This window comes from Mesoplodon mirus (assembly GCF_964341445.2).
Source record: "Mesoplodon mirus genome assembly, chromosome: 11".
Taxonomy (NCBI): Eukaryota; Metazoa; Chordata; class Mammalia; order Artiodactyla; family Ziphiidae; genus Mesoplodon; species Mesoplodon mirus.
The window spans coordinates 8,238,967-8,252,442 of record NC_138987.1 but is presented as its reverse complement, the minus strand read 5'-3'; the positions used below and the strand labels follow the sequence as shown (position 1 = coordinate 8,252,442).

Below are 13,476 nucleotides of genomic sequence, written 5' to 3'. Positions count from 1 at the left end.
TTTGTCAATCCAAGTGTTACAAAATGACATTTCCTATTTAAATTATGTATTTCTAAAAATGTTAAGGTGTCTTGTTTAAAGATTCCATTGAAACTTGGTTTCCATGGAAATGAAAAAATAGATGCACCAAGGAAGGAATCAAAGAAGATTCTTGAGTGATAAAAAATTGATCTACACATTTAATTATTTTCTGTTTTATTTATTATTTATCTGTTTTTTTTCTTTTCTGTAGAATGTTTTAATTCAAGAATCAGAAACTTTCAGAAAGAACCTGGAAGAATCTTTACATGACAAGGTATTATGGAAGCTTACATTTTGCCCACTTTTCTATTTTACATTGGTGAATATTTTGTTATAAAATAAATTTGATAATAAATAAGTTTAGGATGTTATCTTTTAAAAATATTTTAACTTTTATATTATACATACAGAAAAGTGTACATATATAGGGAGAGCTTGATGAATTTTTACAAACCAAACACACTGAAAATCAACATCCTGGAAACCCCACTTAGTTAGCATATAATCACTACTCTTATCCTAAAGGATAATCACTATCTTGACTTCTAACAGGAGAAAAATGTTTTTGACTTTTTCATGTTTTATATAAATGGGATAAAAATGTATGCACTGATTTGTGTCTAGTTTGAGATATTATTTTAGCAGAAATGTATTAAGTACCTACTGTGCATAAAATTGTGCTGTTATATTTGCAAACATGAACTTAGTTCTAAAGTACCTGAAAAGTCTAATTGAGGAGAGAAAACACAAAGCAATGAATTGTAGAGTCACAGATGCCAAGTGTCAAATGAATGAAAGATAGTAAGAACTACAGGTAGGAGAGATCAATATACATTGCTGCTATAAAGAAGGCTTCAGAATGCTTTAAGGAAAGATAGGACTGTTTTGCAAGGCTTTCAAATACAGTGCCTGTGCCATGCTTGCAAGTGCTTAGAGTGGGGAGGAGGTGAGTAGTGAGTTTGATATCTTAAATAATAATGGACATAACCGTTTGGCAGGAATCAGTTATTCTTATTGTAGGATATGTGATAGACTAGGCAGATAAGGACCAGATTATAAAATGTTAAAAGCTCTAATTGCTAATGTGTTTTCCTCCTTCCTTAACATGTAAAATTCTTGTTAGCAATTTTGTCTTATTTCATTTTGTTAAGCATCAGTAAATGAAATAATATAAAATCACTGACTTAAGAAGTGACTTATAGATGTATATTAAACAAAAGATGGAAGGAATGGAAACAGAAAGGAGGGAGAGAGGGAGTAATAGAAGGAAGGAAGGAAGGGAGGAAGAGAGGAAGGAAGGAGGGAAGGGAAGGAGGTCTGGCAACAGTATGTCATTTGGAAGGTATTGGAAAAGATGAGAGAATAAAGATAAGAAAGAACAATTGTACATTTAACTGTATTGAATACTACATATTATGATGTTAATTTAAAAAATAACTATTTAGTACCACAGTCAGGATGTACACACCCTTAAACCCGAAAGATAGGTGTATTAGAGCAATACAATATGGTGCCTAGAAGATAGCATCTAATTCTTTCTGAAGTAGTTCAGAAAGTCTACAATGAAGATAACATTTCATCAGGCTCTTGAAGGCACATTTGATCTTAACAAATAAAGAAGGGTAGGGAAGAAGACGATAACCATGCAATAGCACAGAGAAAACAAAGATGGTTGATTTGCTGAATCACCAGAAGTTTGCTGTGACTGGTATGTGTTTAAAGAACTAGGGTGTAAACAGATTGTGAATTCGGGACTTAATCCTGTTATGGAATGTTATGTTATCCAAAGCTCTGTGTGCTTCTGGCAAGATCCCCAGGACCCACTCCCCAACCTCCTACCCAAGCCTGTAGCTCAAAAAGTCTGCCCAGGCAACCTGCAGTACTAATCATTCCATGCTTTGCATTCCTGTTCATGTCAATCACTAGAGGCAGCAAATCCCAGGTCATACCTCATTTATGAATATCATTCCATACAGCTGAGCACATTTCCTCATCTAACCACATCTCCTATAACTCCTCAAATTTTCACTCAATTATCTTTAACTCACAGTCCATTATTAGTAAATATCCTTCATATACTCAACCTCTTCTTTTCATGTTTCTCTTCATTATTTTGATCTCTAAAATTTGAAGTTCCTAAGACTGTCCTTGGATTTCTTCTCTATGTTCGGTCCCTGGTGAGTTCATGGATTTAAATACCATCTGTAAATTGAGAATTTGCAAATTTAGATCACCTACTATACTTCCTCTTCCCTGAGGGAGTACATATATTCAAGAGTCAACCCAGTATCTCTGTTTGGACACATGGTCATCTCAGTCTTAACAAGTAATCCCCCAAGCCCCCAAACACCACCACCACCTAACCTAATCACCACCAGCAGCAGTCTTGTCAGTAAATCACAACTTCTTTCTCTTAACTACGCAGGCTAAAAACTTTGGAGCTGTTCTTGACCTCTTTCTTTATCACACACCCCATAGCCAGTCCAATAGCAAATTCTCTTAATTCTATTTTCAAAATACAACCAATATCCTTGTCATTCTCTTTCTAACACCATTGTTATCCAAGCCATAATTCTCTTGCCTGTTTTTGGAAGAACATAATAATTTTTTATCTTCTCTACTTCCCAGTCCCATTCATCAGTCCATTTCACAGCCATCAGAATGATCAGGTCATTTCTCTGCTCAGAAATCCCCAATCATTTCCTATCTCACTCAGAGTAAAAGTCAAACGCTTTAAAAGTGGTTTGCAAACCCTTACCAAACCCTGTAAGCATGATTTTCTAAATCCATTCCCATTTGTCTCTCTCCTTAATCTCTCCAATCTAGTCACAATGACCACCTTATCCTCTCCCTCACCAAAATAGTCCTCCTAAGAGGCATTTGCACTTGCCATTTCTTCTATCTGCCATTCCTTTTCTTAATGTATATTTTAACTCCCTCCCTTTCTCTAGGTCTTTGCTAAAATATCACTTTATTGGAGAGCCCTTCCATTATTCTCCTATTTTCTCCTTCCTACCAACATCCTATAAATCCAAATTGTTTACTATCTTTTCTGCTAGATTGTAAATTACATGAGGGCAAGAAATTTGTTAGTTCACTATTATATCTTAGGGCCTATCACACAAGAGGTGGTCAATGCATATTTGTGGAAATAATGAATAAATGAATTAATAAATGCAATAAGAAACTATCAAATAATTATAAACAAAGATTTTATTTGATCAAACGTGCTTTTTAAAATGATACATCTAGCAGAGGAATGTGTGGGAAAGAGATTGAAGGTAGCAATACATCGTTGAAGCTGGTAAAATAATTCAGGAAAAAGGTAAAAACATGTGTAATGTAGGATGGTGGTAGAAAGAATTTTAAAAGGAGCAGATAAGAGAAACATTGCAAAGGCCACATTGACAAAAAATTGTGGTGAGAAAAGAAGTATGAGTCCAGTAAAGTGTCCAGCATTGGCCACATGGAGGGGGAAAAATAACAGCAATAGAAAATCTGGAAGGACACATTTATAATGTTATAAAATTTATAATCACAAAAACAAAATTAAGTCCTTACATGAGTATTTAATTAAGGGCTATAAGATCACCCTCATCTTCATAAATTTGCAGACTGAAACTGTTAATGCCAATCTGAGAAAATTATCACATGCATAAATTATTGTACCAATATCGAGCTAATAATTTTAACTTACATCAAGTGATAATATTTTTCTCATCCTTTTAATTTAATCTTCCTTCTCTTTCACCCATGTGTCCTTCGACCATTATAGGATGGTAGAAATCCTTTACTTACTGTAGAAATAAGACCTTTTCTTTATTTTATTTATTTATTTATTTATTTATTTATTTTGCGGTACGCGGGCCTCTCACTGTTGCGGCCTCTCCCGTTGCGGAGCCCAGGCTCCGGACGCGCAGGCTCAGCGGCCATGGCTCACGGGCCCAGCTGCTCCGCAGCATGTGGGATCTTCCCAGACCAGGGCACGAACCTGCGTCCCCTGCATCGGCAGGCGGACTCTCAACCACTGCACCACCAGGGAAGCCCCTTTTCTTTACTTTTTAAACTGCTGTACTTTCTACTCAGATTTTGAAGTGATGTATACATAGCTGGTCATGACCTTAGTTTTCCCATATGTTTAGAAAAACTTAGCATTAGTGAATGTTAGGGAATGTAGATAAAATTTTATTGATTTCTGCTGTCATATTTTCATTTCAAGGAGAAAATCAGGCACTTTTTTGCTGTCATGTCTAACAATATGTAATAAAAACATGTTAATTATTTTTTCCATTTTTAAAAAGTCATTAAGCTTGGTTGTTTGGTTTATCATAGTTGAGTGTTGGTACTATTGGCATATGCATATCATCTGAGTAACGCCTCTTTGATTTTTAGGAAAGATTAGCAGAAGAAATTGAAAAGCTGAGATCTGAACTTGACCAGTTGAAAATGAGAACTGGCTCTTTAATTGAACCCACAATATCAAGGTAACATTAAATAAAAAGCTTTTTCACCAATAATCAATTTGAATTTCCTTATGGTTTCATATCTCCTCAAGTAAAATAAATAAGTACCTCCTGTTTCTCAGCAGGCATTGCCCTATTTTGATCCATTACTGATTTACAGTTTCTACACTCAAAAATAATTATCTAATTCAGTAATGCTTCCCTCAAATATGCAATAAAAATATAAATTATTACCTTTCATATTCTGTAATATATATAGAACTATGTCTTCTTATATATTGTAAATGAAGAAGTGGATCCATATATACAGAGATTACGTCTCTTTCCAGGAAGAGTCATTTTCTCTACATGCAGAAATGTTTTCAATGTTTAATTTTGCTGAAGAAACATTGGTATGATCACTTAGTATCTGACTATTTTGTTAAACTAATTACAATAAAGAGGGAAGGAGAAATTAAATGTGTTTAAAAAAAAAAAAACTTCAAGTAAACTTGTTTGTACTCATCTACTTTGACTCTATACCTAATCTTAAAAAAAAAAAAAACAAAGAGATCCTTGTTTACTCTCTAGATAGGCAGATCGAGCTCAATAATTCACATATAATTTTCCTTTGTGCTTAGTGCCTTTTATTTAAAGTTGATAAAAAAACATAGAGGAATTCACCCATTTGAGCATTTATTTGTTAGACAACACAGTATCAGCTATTTGAAACTTTTGACCACCACAGATTTCTAAAAGTCCATTTTTCTTGATGCTTATCCTAAGAATGTTAGCTCCACAAAGGTTGAATATTTTGTCTGTTTTGAGTACTATAATCTCAGCACCTAAAAACAGAAACCTTGTATATAGTATACTCTCAATAGATATTGTTGAATAAATGAATATCTAGTAAAGCATTTTTTGGATGTTCAGGTGAAAAATCCAGATTTAAAAAAATCCTAAGGATGCTTACATTCTCTTCAATGTGAGTATTAATAAGAACAAAATACAGTATTTTGAATTCAGTTTAGTATAAGAATACAGTTCTGGAGGCATAAATATACCCAAGGAACTTTTAAATATGTAGGTTTTTAATTTTGAAAATAATGTTTATTTTTCTAATGTTTTATTATGGTTTATATATCTGAGGCTATTAATTCAGTGATATACATGGTGATGATGATGATGGTAAAGGAGAAAGAGCTGATAAAATACCAACAGAGTAAATACATAGAACTAGCATTATTCAGTCAACAAATGAGACATATTTTAATAAGACCAAATGGCCATTTCATTGTCTTTTTGACCTTCAGTCTCAGAAATACAGAGTTCTAGAAGTGTTGTCTAAAAGTTCATCACCTTAGTGAGTCATCATGGCAGCCTAACAATGTGACATTAATCCACAATGAAGGATCATCAGGGAAACTTGGGAACTACATACAGGACAACTATTCTTTGATACAATGGATTGTAATAGAAACAACACTAGACCAAAAATAAGAAAATTGACATTCCTAGGTCTTAGACATACAATAACTAGCAGTTTGATTTTGGAAAACCCATTTTTCCTTAATAAGTTCAAATATATATATATATATATATATATATTTACATAATTATATAAAATAATTTTTATAAAATATATATGTATATTTACATGCATTATATAAAAATATTTTTTATAAAATATTTTACATCTGTCTCACAAGATTACTTTGCAGATAAATGAAACAAGTGAGAAAAGTGTTTTGTAAACAGTAAATCAACTCACAAATATAAAGTACTATAGGAATTATTAAGATAGCTAATTTATAATGAGATAACTGAATATTTATTAAACAGCAATTATTTCTTGAACATTCATATTTCTGAGTGCACATAATTGAAAAAAAACCAATAAAGAAGACAGAAAGTGCATGAGAACTTCATCTACTAGTTTTTGTTTTGTTTTGTTTTGTTTTTTGTTTTTTGCGGTACGCAGGCCTCTCACTGCTGTGGCCTCTCCCGCCGTGGAGCACAGGCTCCGGACGCGCAGGCTCAGCGGCCATGGCTCACGGGCCCAGCCGCTCCACGGCATGTGGGATCCTCCCAGACCGGGACACGAACCCGCGTCCCCTGCATCGGCAGGCAGACTCCCAACCACTGCGCCACCAGGGAAGCCCCATCTACTAGTTTTTGATCTTACAGGTGGGGGGGTAAGAAGAGTTGAGCTAAAGTGAGTATCAGTGACTAATATCCTCTACCAGAATCTCATCTGAGAAGAAAGTAAAATGAGTTCCAGAGTGGCCGAGAAAGGCTGATTTGGCTCAACTCAGGGGAAAGGGTAGGATCTGGATAATTGAAAAGGACAATGAAGGACATCCCAGGAAGCAGAGAAATGGGTAACAGCTTTTCTCTATGAAAATTCGTGCTTGATTTATCTATTGAAGCTCCTTTGTGAGATTATATTCAAGAGTCACAGGAGATTCAGGAGGGAAAACTACCTGGTTCCTTGTTTAAAGGAACCAGTGACTGTATTGTAACTTAACATCTGCAAGTGCCTCTCAAAATATTGTACACCAAGAATAATTTTAAAACTGAAATATATGGATATACTGCCTCTGACAGATCACAGAGTTGAATAAAAAGAGAGAGGTGACGGGTAACTGCTTTAGATGAAGTATAAGCAATGGCTCTTCTACAGTTGGTGTTGGTTCAGGTCTTTGTTCTCTCAAGATCAATTAAGTACTTTCTACCTGTGAGACTGTGACATTGGAGATACAGTGGTGATTGTAGTGAAGAATACATGTTCCAGATGGAAAATGCAGGAATATGAATTTGAGGACTGTTATAATAGAGGGAATAGCAGGAGCTATAATAGTATATGAGGATGGGACTTTTAAGCTGAGACCTTAAGAATAGTAACCACATAAATGTTTGAAGAGACGATTTCAGGCAGAAAGAATAGCATGTTTTAAGGCTCAAAGCAACAGAAAGTATAAGTTTGAAGAAAATGACAGACAGCACAGCTAGACGAAGAGAGAAGGCAGAGAGTAACTAGCAGTGAAACTGGGAAGTAGGAGGGGCCCAGGTAGAGGACCTTGTAAGGACACTGAAGAGTTTTGAGCAGGGCTTTGATGGGACCAGATCTGTGTTTTGTTTCATGTTTTTATAAATGACTTGGAGTTGAGAGATAAAACAACAAGAAAACAATACTCCTAGGATGATGTGTTAAAATTTTAGAAATTCTACTCTGATACCCACAGAGACATTACCCTAAACAGCCACAGACTAAAGGTCCCTAGGATGTTCTGACCTAGACAGTTAGGATTGTATTATAATCAATTGCATCCATTCATTGTCTTACCAGATATTTATTAAGTTCTTATTGTATTCTAGGAATACCTTCTTGAGCATACAATAGTGACTAAAATCTGAACTTTGCCTTCATGAAACTTATACCCTCTGCTATAAATAAAGACAGAGAGTTGTGCCATTTAATGACTATGGCCTGGTTGGTTAGTTTTTAATATATGACTAATTCATAATAAAGCCATTTTGCTTGACTAAGTCTCAAGTTCACTGCTATAAAAACAATAGCTGTCATCTATTTGGGGGATGATTCTTTAGTTCATTTGCTTTAATGTCCAATTTGGCAAAACAAAGACATGCATCAGTTAGGTCAGTGTCTTCTACTTTTTCAGGAACCCAGACCTCACCTAACCTTTTATAATCTTGCCAAATATTTGGGGATGTTTGTCTTTGTTCACAAAGAGAGCTAAGAGTGAAAGCATAGTAGATCAGCAGGAGCCCCAAGTTCAAGAGAATACACGGCTTTAAGCATATTTCCTAATGATGATGGATCATTTTATAGGACAGCATGTTGCATTTGTAATTATCATCATTATCGTAGCAGTAAACTGAATTTGCTGTAAATCTCTATATAAATAATATACTTGGAGAAACCTTTAGTGCACTTTGATTACAGTGTACTTTATTATCATGTTTTTTGAAAACCAGTCTGACAATATTTTCCAATTAGAATTTTCCAACTGTTTCATCTCTAAGCAGATTTCAGAATTAAATGTGCTTATTAAAAGATTTTTCTTAATCTTTTTGGAACAATATCTTATCAAAAGCTGAAAAACTCTTCTGGTGAAAAATCCTATTTTATTTAAAAAATAAGATTATTAACCTTGGGCCAATCTGATTTTAAGTATTCTGTTGATTTCCTAAATTGAAAAATAAAACATTGGAAAATAGATAATTTTGTGACCCAAAAGTTTACACATTTTTCTCTTAGCTGAATAAGGAATATTTAAAACAAATACATTGATAAATAGCATGTACTGGGATATCCACTAAATAGCTCAAACTAAGAGTTGTCGGAATGTAAGCCAATGGATTTTGGTTGTCAATCTTAACATGTTCCATTGGACTACTGCTTTTGAAAATAATGATTAATAAACAGAAAGGTTTTTTAATATTCTAAAAAGAGAAAATGAACTTGACCTTCAGAATGAAACTGAGACTGGGGTTTCTGACATAAGCCTCCGAAGAGACCTCTGAGAGTTACACTTCAACACTTATTTTCTTCCTTGAAGTTTTTTTTTTTCTTCCTTTGAGGATTTGTGCTTTACTGCCAATTAAGCAGTGGATAGTGATTTGCTGGTAAGTTTAATTTTTGAGATTGAGCATATTTTATGTTTTCCTTGTTTCCAGAACTCATCTAGACACCTCAGCTGAGCTGCGGTATTCTGTTGGATCCCTAGTGGACAGCCAGTCTGATTACAGAACAACTAAAGTAATAAGAAGACCAAGGAGAGGCCGCATGGGTGTGAGGAGAGATGAGCCAAAGGTTAAACTTTTTATTTCAAGTCTTTGATGGTTTAAGTAAATGCACTCTTCCACTTTGGATAGTATTTTAATACTGAGAGAATTTATTTTTATTAGTTTCAGGTGTGATATATAACATATTTTAAAAACTATAACTAATGTATAACCCCTACTATGTACCAAAAGTTGAACCAAGTATGTCCCAAGTATTTATTCACATAACATTGTAAATTGAATACTATTTTATACTAATTTCAGATGTGAAAATATTGAAGCTGAGAAATTTTAAGTGTTCAGACTTACACAGCCATTAAAGTGATAGAGTCAAAACTTGAGCCTGTATTCGTGTGATTTCAAATTCCATATTTTTATCTATTATGCCATATTGCCAAACAAATGAGCTTTTGGTTTGCTTGGGCATTTAAGCAATGGCACTCATATCATAAATTAAAATTACATATTTTAATAATAATTACTGTTTTAGTAACACTTTGAGGAAAATGTACACAGACTGTTGAAAGTGTTTATAGAAAACTGTTCATTATAAGCTGCAGTGCCAGCCTTTCATTCAGCCAATAACTTAAAATCTGTAGGCTGTATATGTTGAGTAAGTATATAGTTGCATTTTATAGAGAAGTAATATATAGTTCCTGTGTGCCCTAAGTATAGTTTGTTTTCCTCAACCTCTTTTATGGGTCCAAAATACTATATAACCTAACTTGTCCTTATTTATACAAGGCTCTTGACATCCTTTGATTTTTTAGCTGGCAACTACATGTCATGTATAAGTGAGTCCCTTGTAGTAGGCATTCAATATCTAATGAATGGATAAATAAATAAATGAACAAACGAAGAATAAATAAATCCATCTCAGACCTTTTCTCAGTTTTATGTGGTATTAATTAGTGCTACTTGGTACCAAAACAATTTGTAACACAAGTACTTACTCAGGTCCTCAAATCTGAAGTAACTACTCAGGGCAGTATCTTGTGGTCCCCCCAAAAGTCATTTTACATCATCACAAAAATGAAAAACAATTTTTTAAAAAGCAGAAAATCTAGGACTGCTCTCTTACTTTCAACCATCTCCTACCTTCAGACCACAGCTTGAAAAGCACTGGTCTGTTGGCTACTCAAGACTTTTGTTCACATGGAGGATTTATTATATTCATTTAAAAAACATAGTCATGTAAATTATTGTAGTATGCCTTGGGTTTAAAAAAATCAGTGAGGCATTTAAGTGACCAGAGCACTGGAGATGAAATTAAACCTCTGCATAATATTTTTATTAATACTTTCTTAGAATGTTGGAGAGAGAATTCTTGTGTAACTTATTATGTGGTAGTATTGGTACCCTCAGCCTAATTAGTATAAGAGATGAAAATGCTGAAGTACAAGTGAATAGAGATTGTTATATTAGAAAACAAGTTAAAATGTTGCATAGATGCTTTAAAGTAATTGCTGCCTTGAATTGGGGTTGAACTAAAAATCATGCAGAAGTTTATCATTTTTATTCCTATTAAAATATTGATATTTATGCTGAAAATTAGTACCTACCATTATTTAAGTATTCAAGGAACTATTTTATTGAAATGATAAATTAAAATATTAATAATAATCAGTTCTACCTTTGCCAAGTAAGCTATAAAGGAAGCATGTATGTTTTTAGTTTTTATTTTCAGAATAATGCTTTGAAAATGAGCAGCATGATAAATACTGTAATTGTTCCTTTACCATCTAGGTGAAATCTCTTGGGGATCATGAATGGAATAGAACTCAACAAATTGGAGTGCTAAGCAGCCACCCTTTTGAAAGTGACACAGAAATGTCTGACATTGATGATGATGATAGAGAAACGATTTTTAGCTCAATGGATCTTCTCTCTCCAAGTGGTCATTCTGATGCCCAGACCCTAGCCATGATGCTTCAGGAACAGTTGGATGCTATCAACAAAGAAATCAGGTGAGTTCAATGATTTTTGATGGTCTCAAGTGATTAGAAGACCTTGATTTTAAAAATGTGATCATCAGATCAGAAACATTGGCATCACCAATAAAGCTTATTAGAACTGCAGCATCTCAGACCTCGCTTCACACCTACTGAATAAGAATGTGCATTTTCACAAATTCCTGGAATTAAATTAGGACAGCTTTTGTAAGAAACATATATGAAAAATATACAGATTAATGATGATATTAGAGCAATATAAAAGAATGAGGTAAAGGTGAAATCTTTGATGAGTTTTCCAAATAAACTGAAAATCTGGGTAGCATTGGACTTTTTGTTTGATTAAACTTCAATCTATCTCTTACTCAACTAGTTCCTCTAAGTTTTACTCTCCTTTACAATTAATAGAATACCTAGAGTTTAAAACTGCAATTTTTTGTATAGCAGAACCATATTGCCTGTCACCAGAAGGTTTTTCTGGAATCATTTACCACCAATCATTTGAAAGTACAAAATTTCTTTTTCTTTTTCATTTTTGAAGAGGAGGCAGTTTTTCCATTGGAATGTGTTTGAACATTAATAATGTTGTACTGTGTTACTTAATTAAACCTTCCTTTGGGATTCTGATCTTTGGGTGAAGTTAAAATGCACCATGAATTCACTTTGTTATACAGCAGAAACTAACACAACATTGTAAAGCAATTTTACTCCAATAAAGATGTTAAAAAATGCACCATGAAAATAAACTTCAAAGTAACAGAATTCATATTCTTTGTGTAAGTGAAAAATTAAAATTAAGAGTAAATTTGCCTCAGTATTTGTATTGATTTATTTTTTAGAGAAGTTTAAGATTCACAGCAAAATCGAGGGAAAAGTACAGTGATTTCCCATATACCCCCAGCCCCCCACGTGCATAACCTCCCCCATTATCAACATCCTTAACCAGAGTGGTACATTTGTTACAACTGATGAACTTACATTGACACATCATATCATTCAAATACATAGTTTACATTATGGTTCACTCTTAGCTGTTTGGAAAATGTATAATAATGTGTATCCATCATTATGATATCGTACAGACATAGTATTTTCACTGTCCCCAAAACTCGCTGTGCTCTGCCTATTCACCCCTCTCCCCCACCCAACCCCCGGAAAACATCTTTTTACTGTCTCCATAGTTGCCTTTTCCAGAGTGTCATATATTTGGAATCATACAATAAGTAGCCTCTTCAGATTGGTTTATTTCATTTAGTCACATGCATTTATTGTTCCTCCATGTCTTTTCATGCCTTGATAGCTCATTACATTTTAGCACTGAATATTGTTCCACTGTATATATGTACCAGTTTATTTATCCATTCACCTACTGAAGGATATCTTCGTTGTTTCCAAGTTTGGACAATTATGGATAAAGTTGTTCTAAACATCTGTGTAAAGGGTTTTGTGTGGACATAAGCTTTGAAATCCTTTGGGTAAATATGAAGGAACACAGTTACTGGCTTATATGGTAAGAGTATGTTACGTTTCGTAAGAAACTGCCAAACTTTTCCAAAGTAAATACGTAAAAAGAAAACTTTGCAGTGATCATAACCTTGAAGTTAAAGGTTATATCATAGGAAATCACAATAAGCCATTTGTAGTTAAGAGGAAAATATCTCAGAAGAGGTGGTTTCTAACTCCATTTTTCAAACAAACTATACTGGTACCCAGTTTTATTATATCAATATGCAAAATGTGTATAGATTCAACTTAAATAGGATCTTGAAGCAACCCAGCTAAAGTTCTTTATTCTTTGTGTCTTTGTAATAAATAATGTATACATATTCTTGAAGCTTCTCCCCATTTAAAGAAAGAGTAATAGTGTTTTGTCTTCTCAAAAGCATTTATAGCAACAGTATTTTTTAAAAAAATTTTAACTATCTCTCATATCTACATTATTAAATTGCTTGGTGCTTATGTAAAGGCAACTTGGCTAAGTCAGTGTTTTATTTGGCCAAATTATAATTATGAATAACCATTTATTGAGGATTCTATCAGTTATACTTTTTCATTGGATAGGAGGTAAGACTCAATGACTTTGTTGAGATTTGTGTTTCTAAAAGTCTCATATATTTGTTCCTGAGTACAAATGTAAGATTAGGATTAGTGGCAGAAATTAACTAGGCACTCAGGTTTTAAAAGAGTTTTAACAGGTGGTAGTATAGAAATGGGGTGAAAATGAAAGTTGGGAGGAATTATGTATCATTTGA

At 33.7% G+C, this 13,476-nt stretch overlaps 1 protein-coding gene across 7 annotated transcripts in view; it reads left to right on the top strand.

Moving 5' to 3' along the window:
* The window catches only part of PPFIA2 (PTPRF interacting protein alpha 2), a 389,170-nt gene that overhangs the window by 291,986 nt on the left and 83,708 nt on the right, over positions 1 to 13,476 (top strand). For all 7 annotated transcript variants that reach the window (XM_082636669.1, XM_082636667.1, XM_082636668.1 and 4 more), the window contains 4 exons: positions 233 to 295; positions 4,414 to 4,505; positions 9,165 to 9,300; positions 11,019 to 11,239. In XM_082636669.1, the coding sequence (XP_082492795.1) occupies positions 233 to 295; positions 4,414 to 4,505; positions 9,165 to 9,300; positions 11,019 to 11,239 (512 nt within the window). The remainder of the gene's footprint in view (positions 1 to 232; positions 296 to 4,413; positions 4,506 to 9,164; positions 9,301 to 11,018; positions 11,240 to 13,476) is intronic.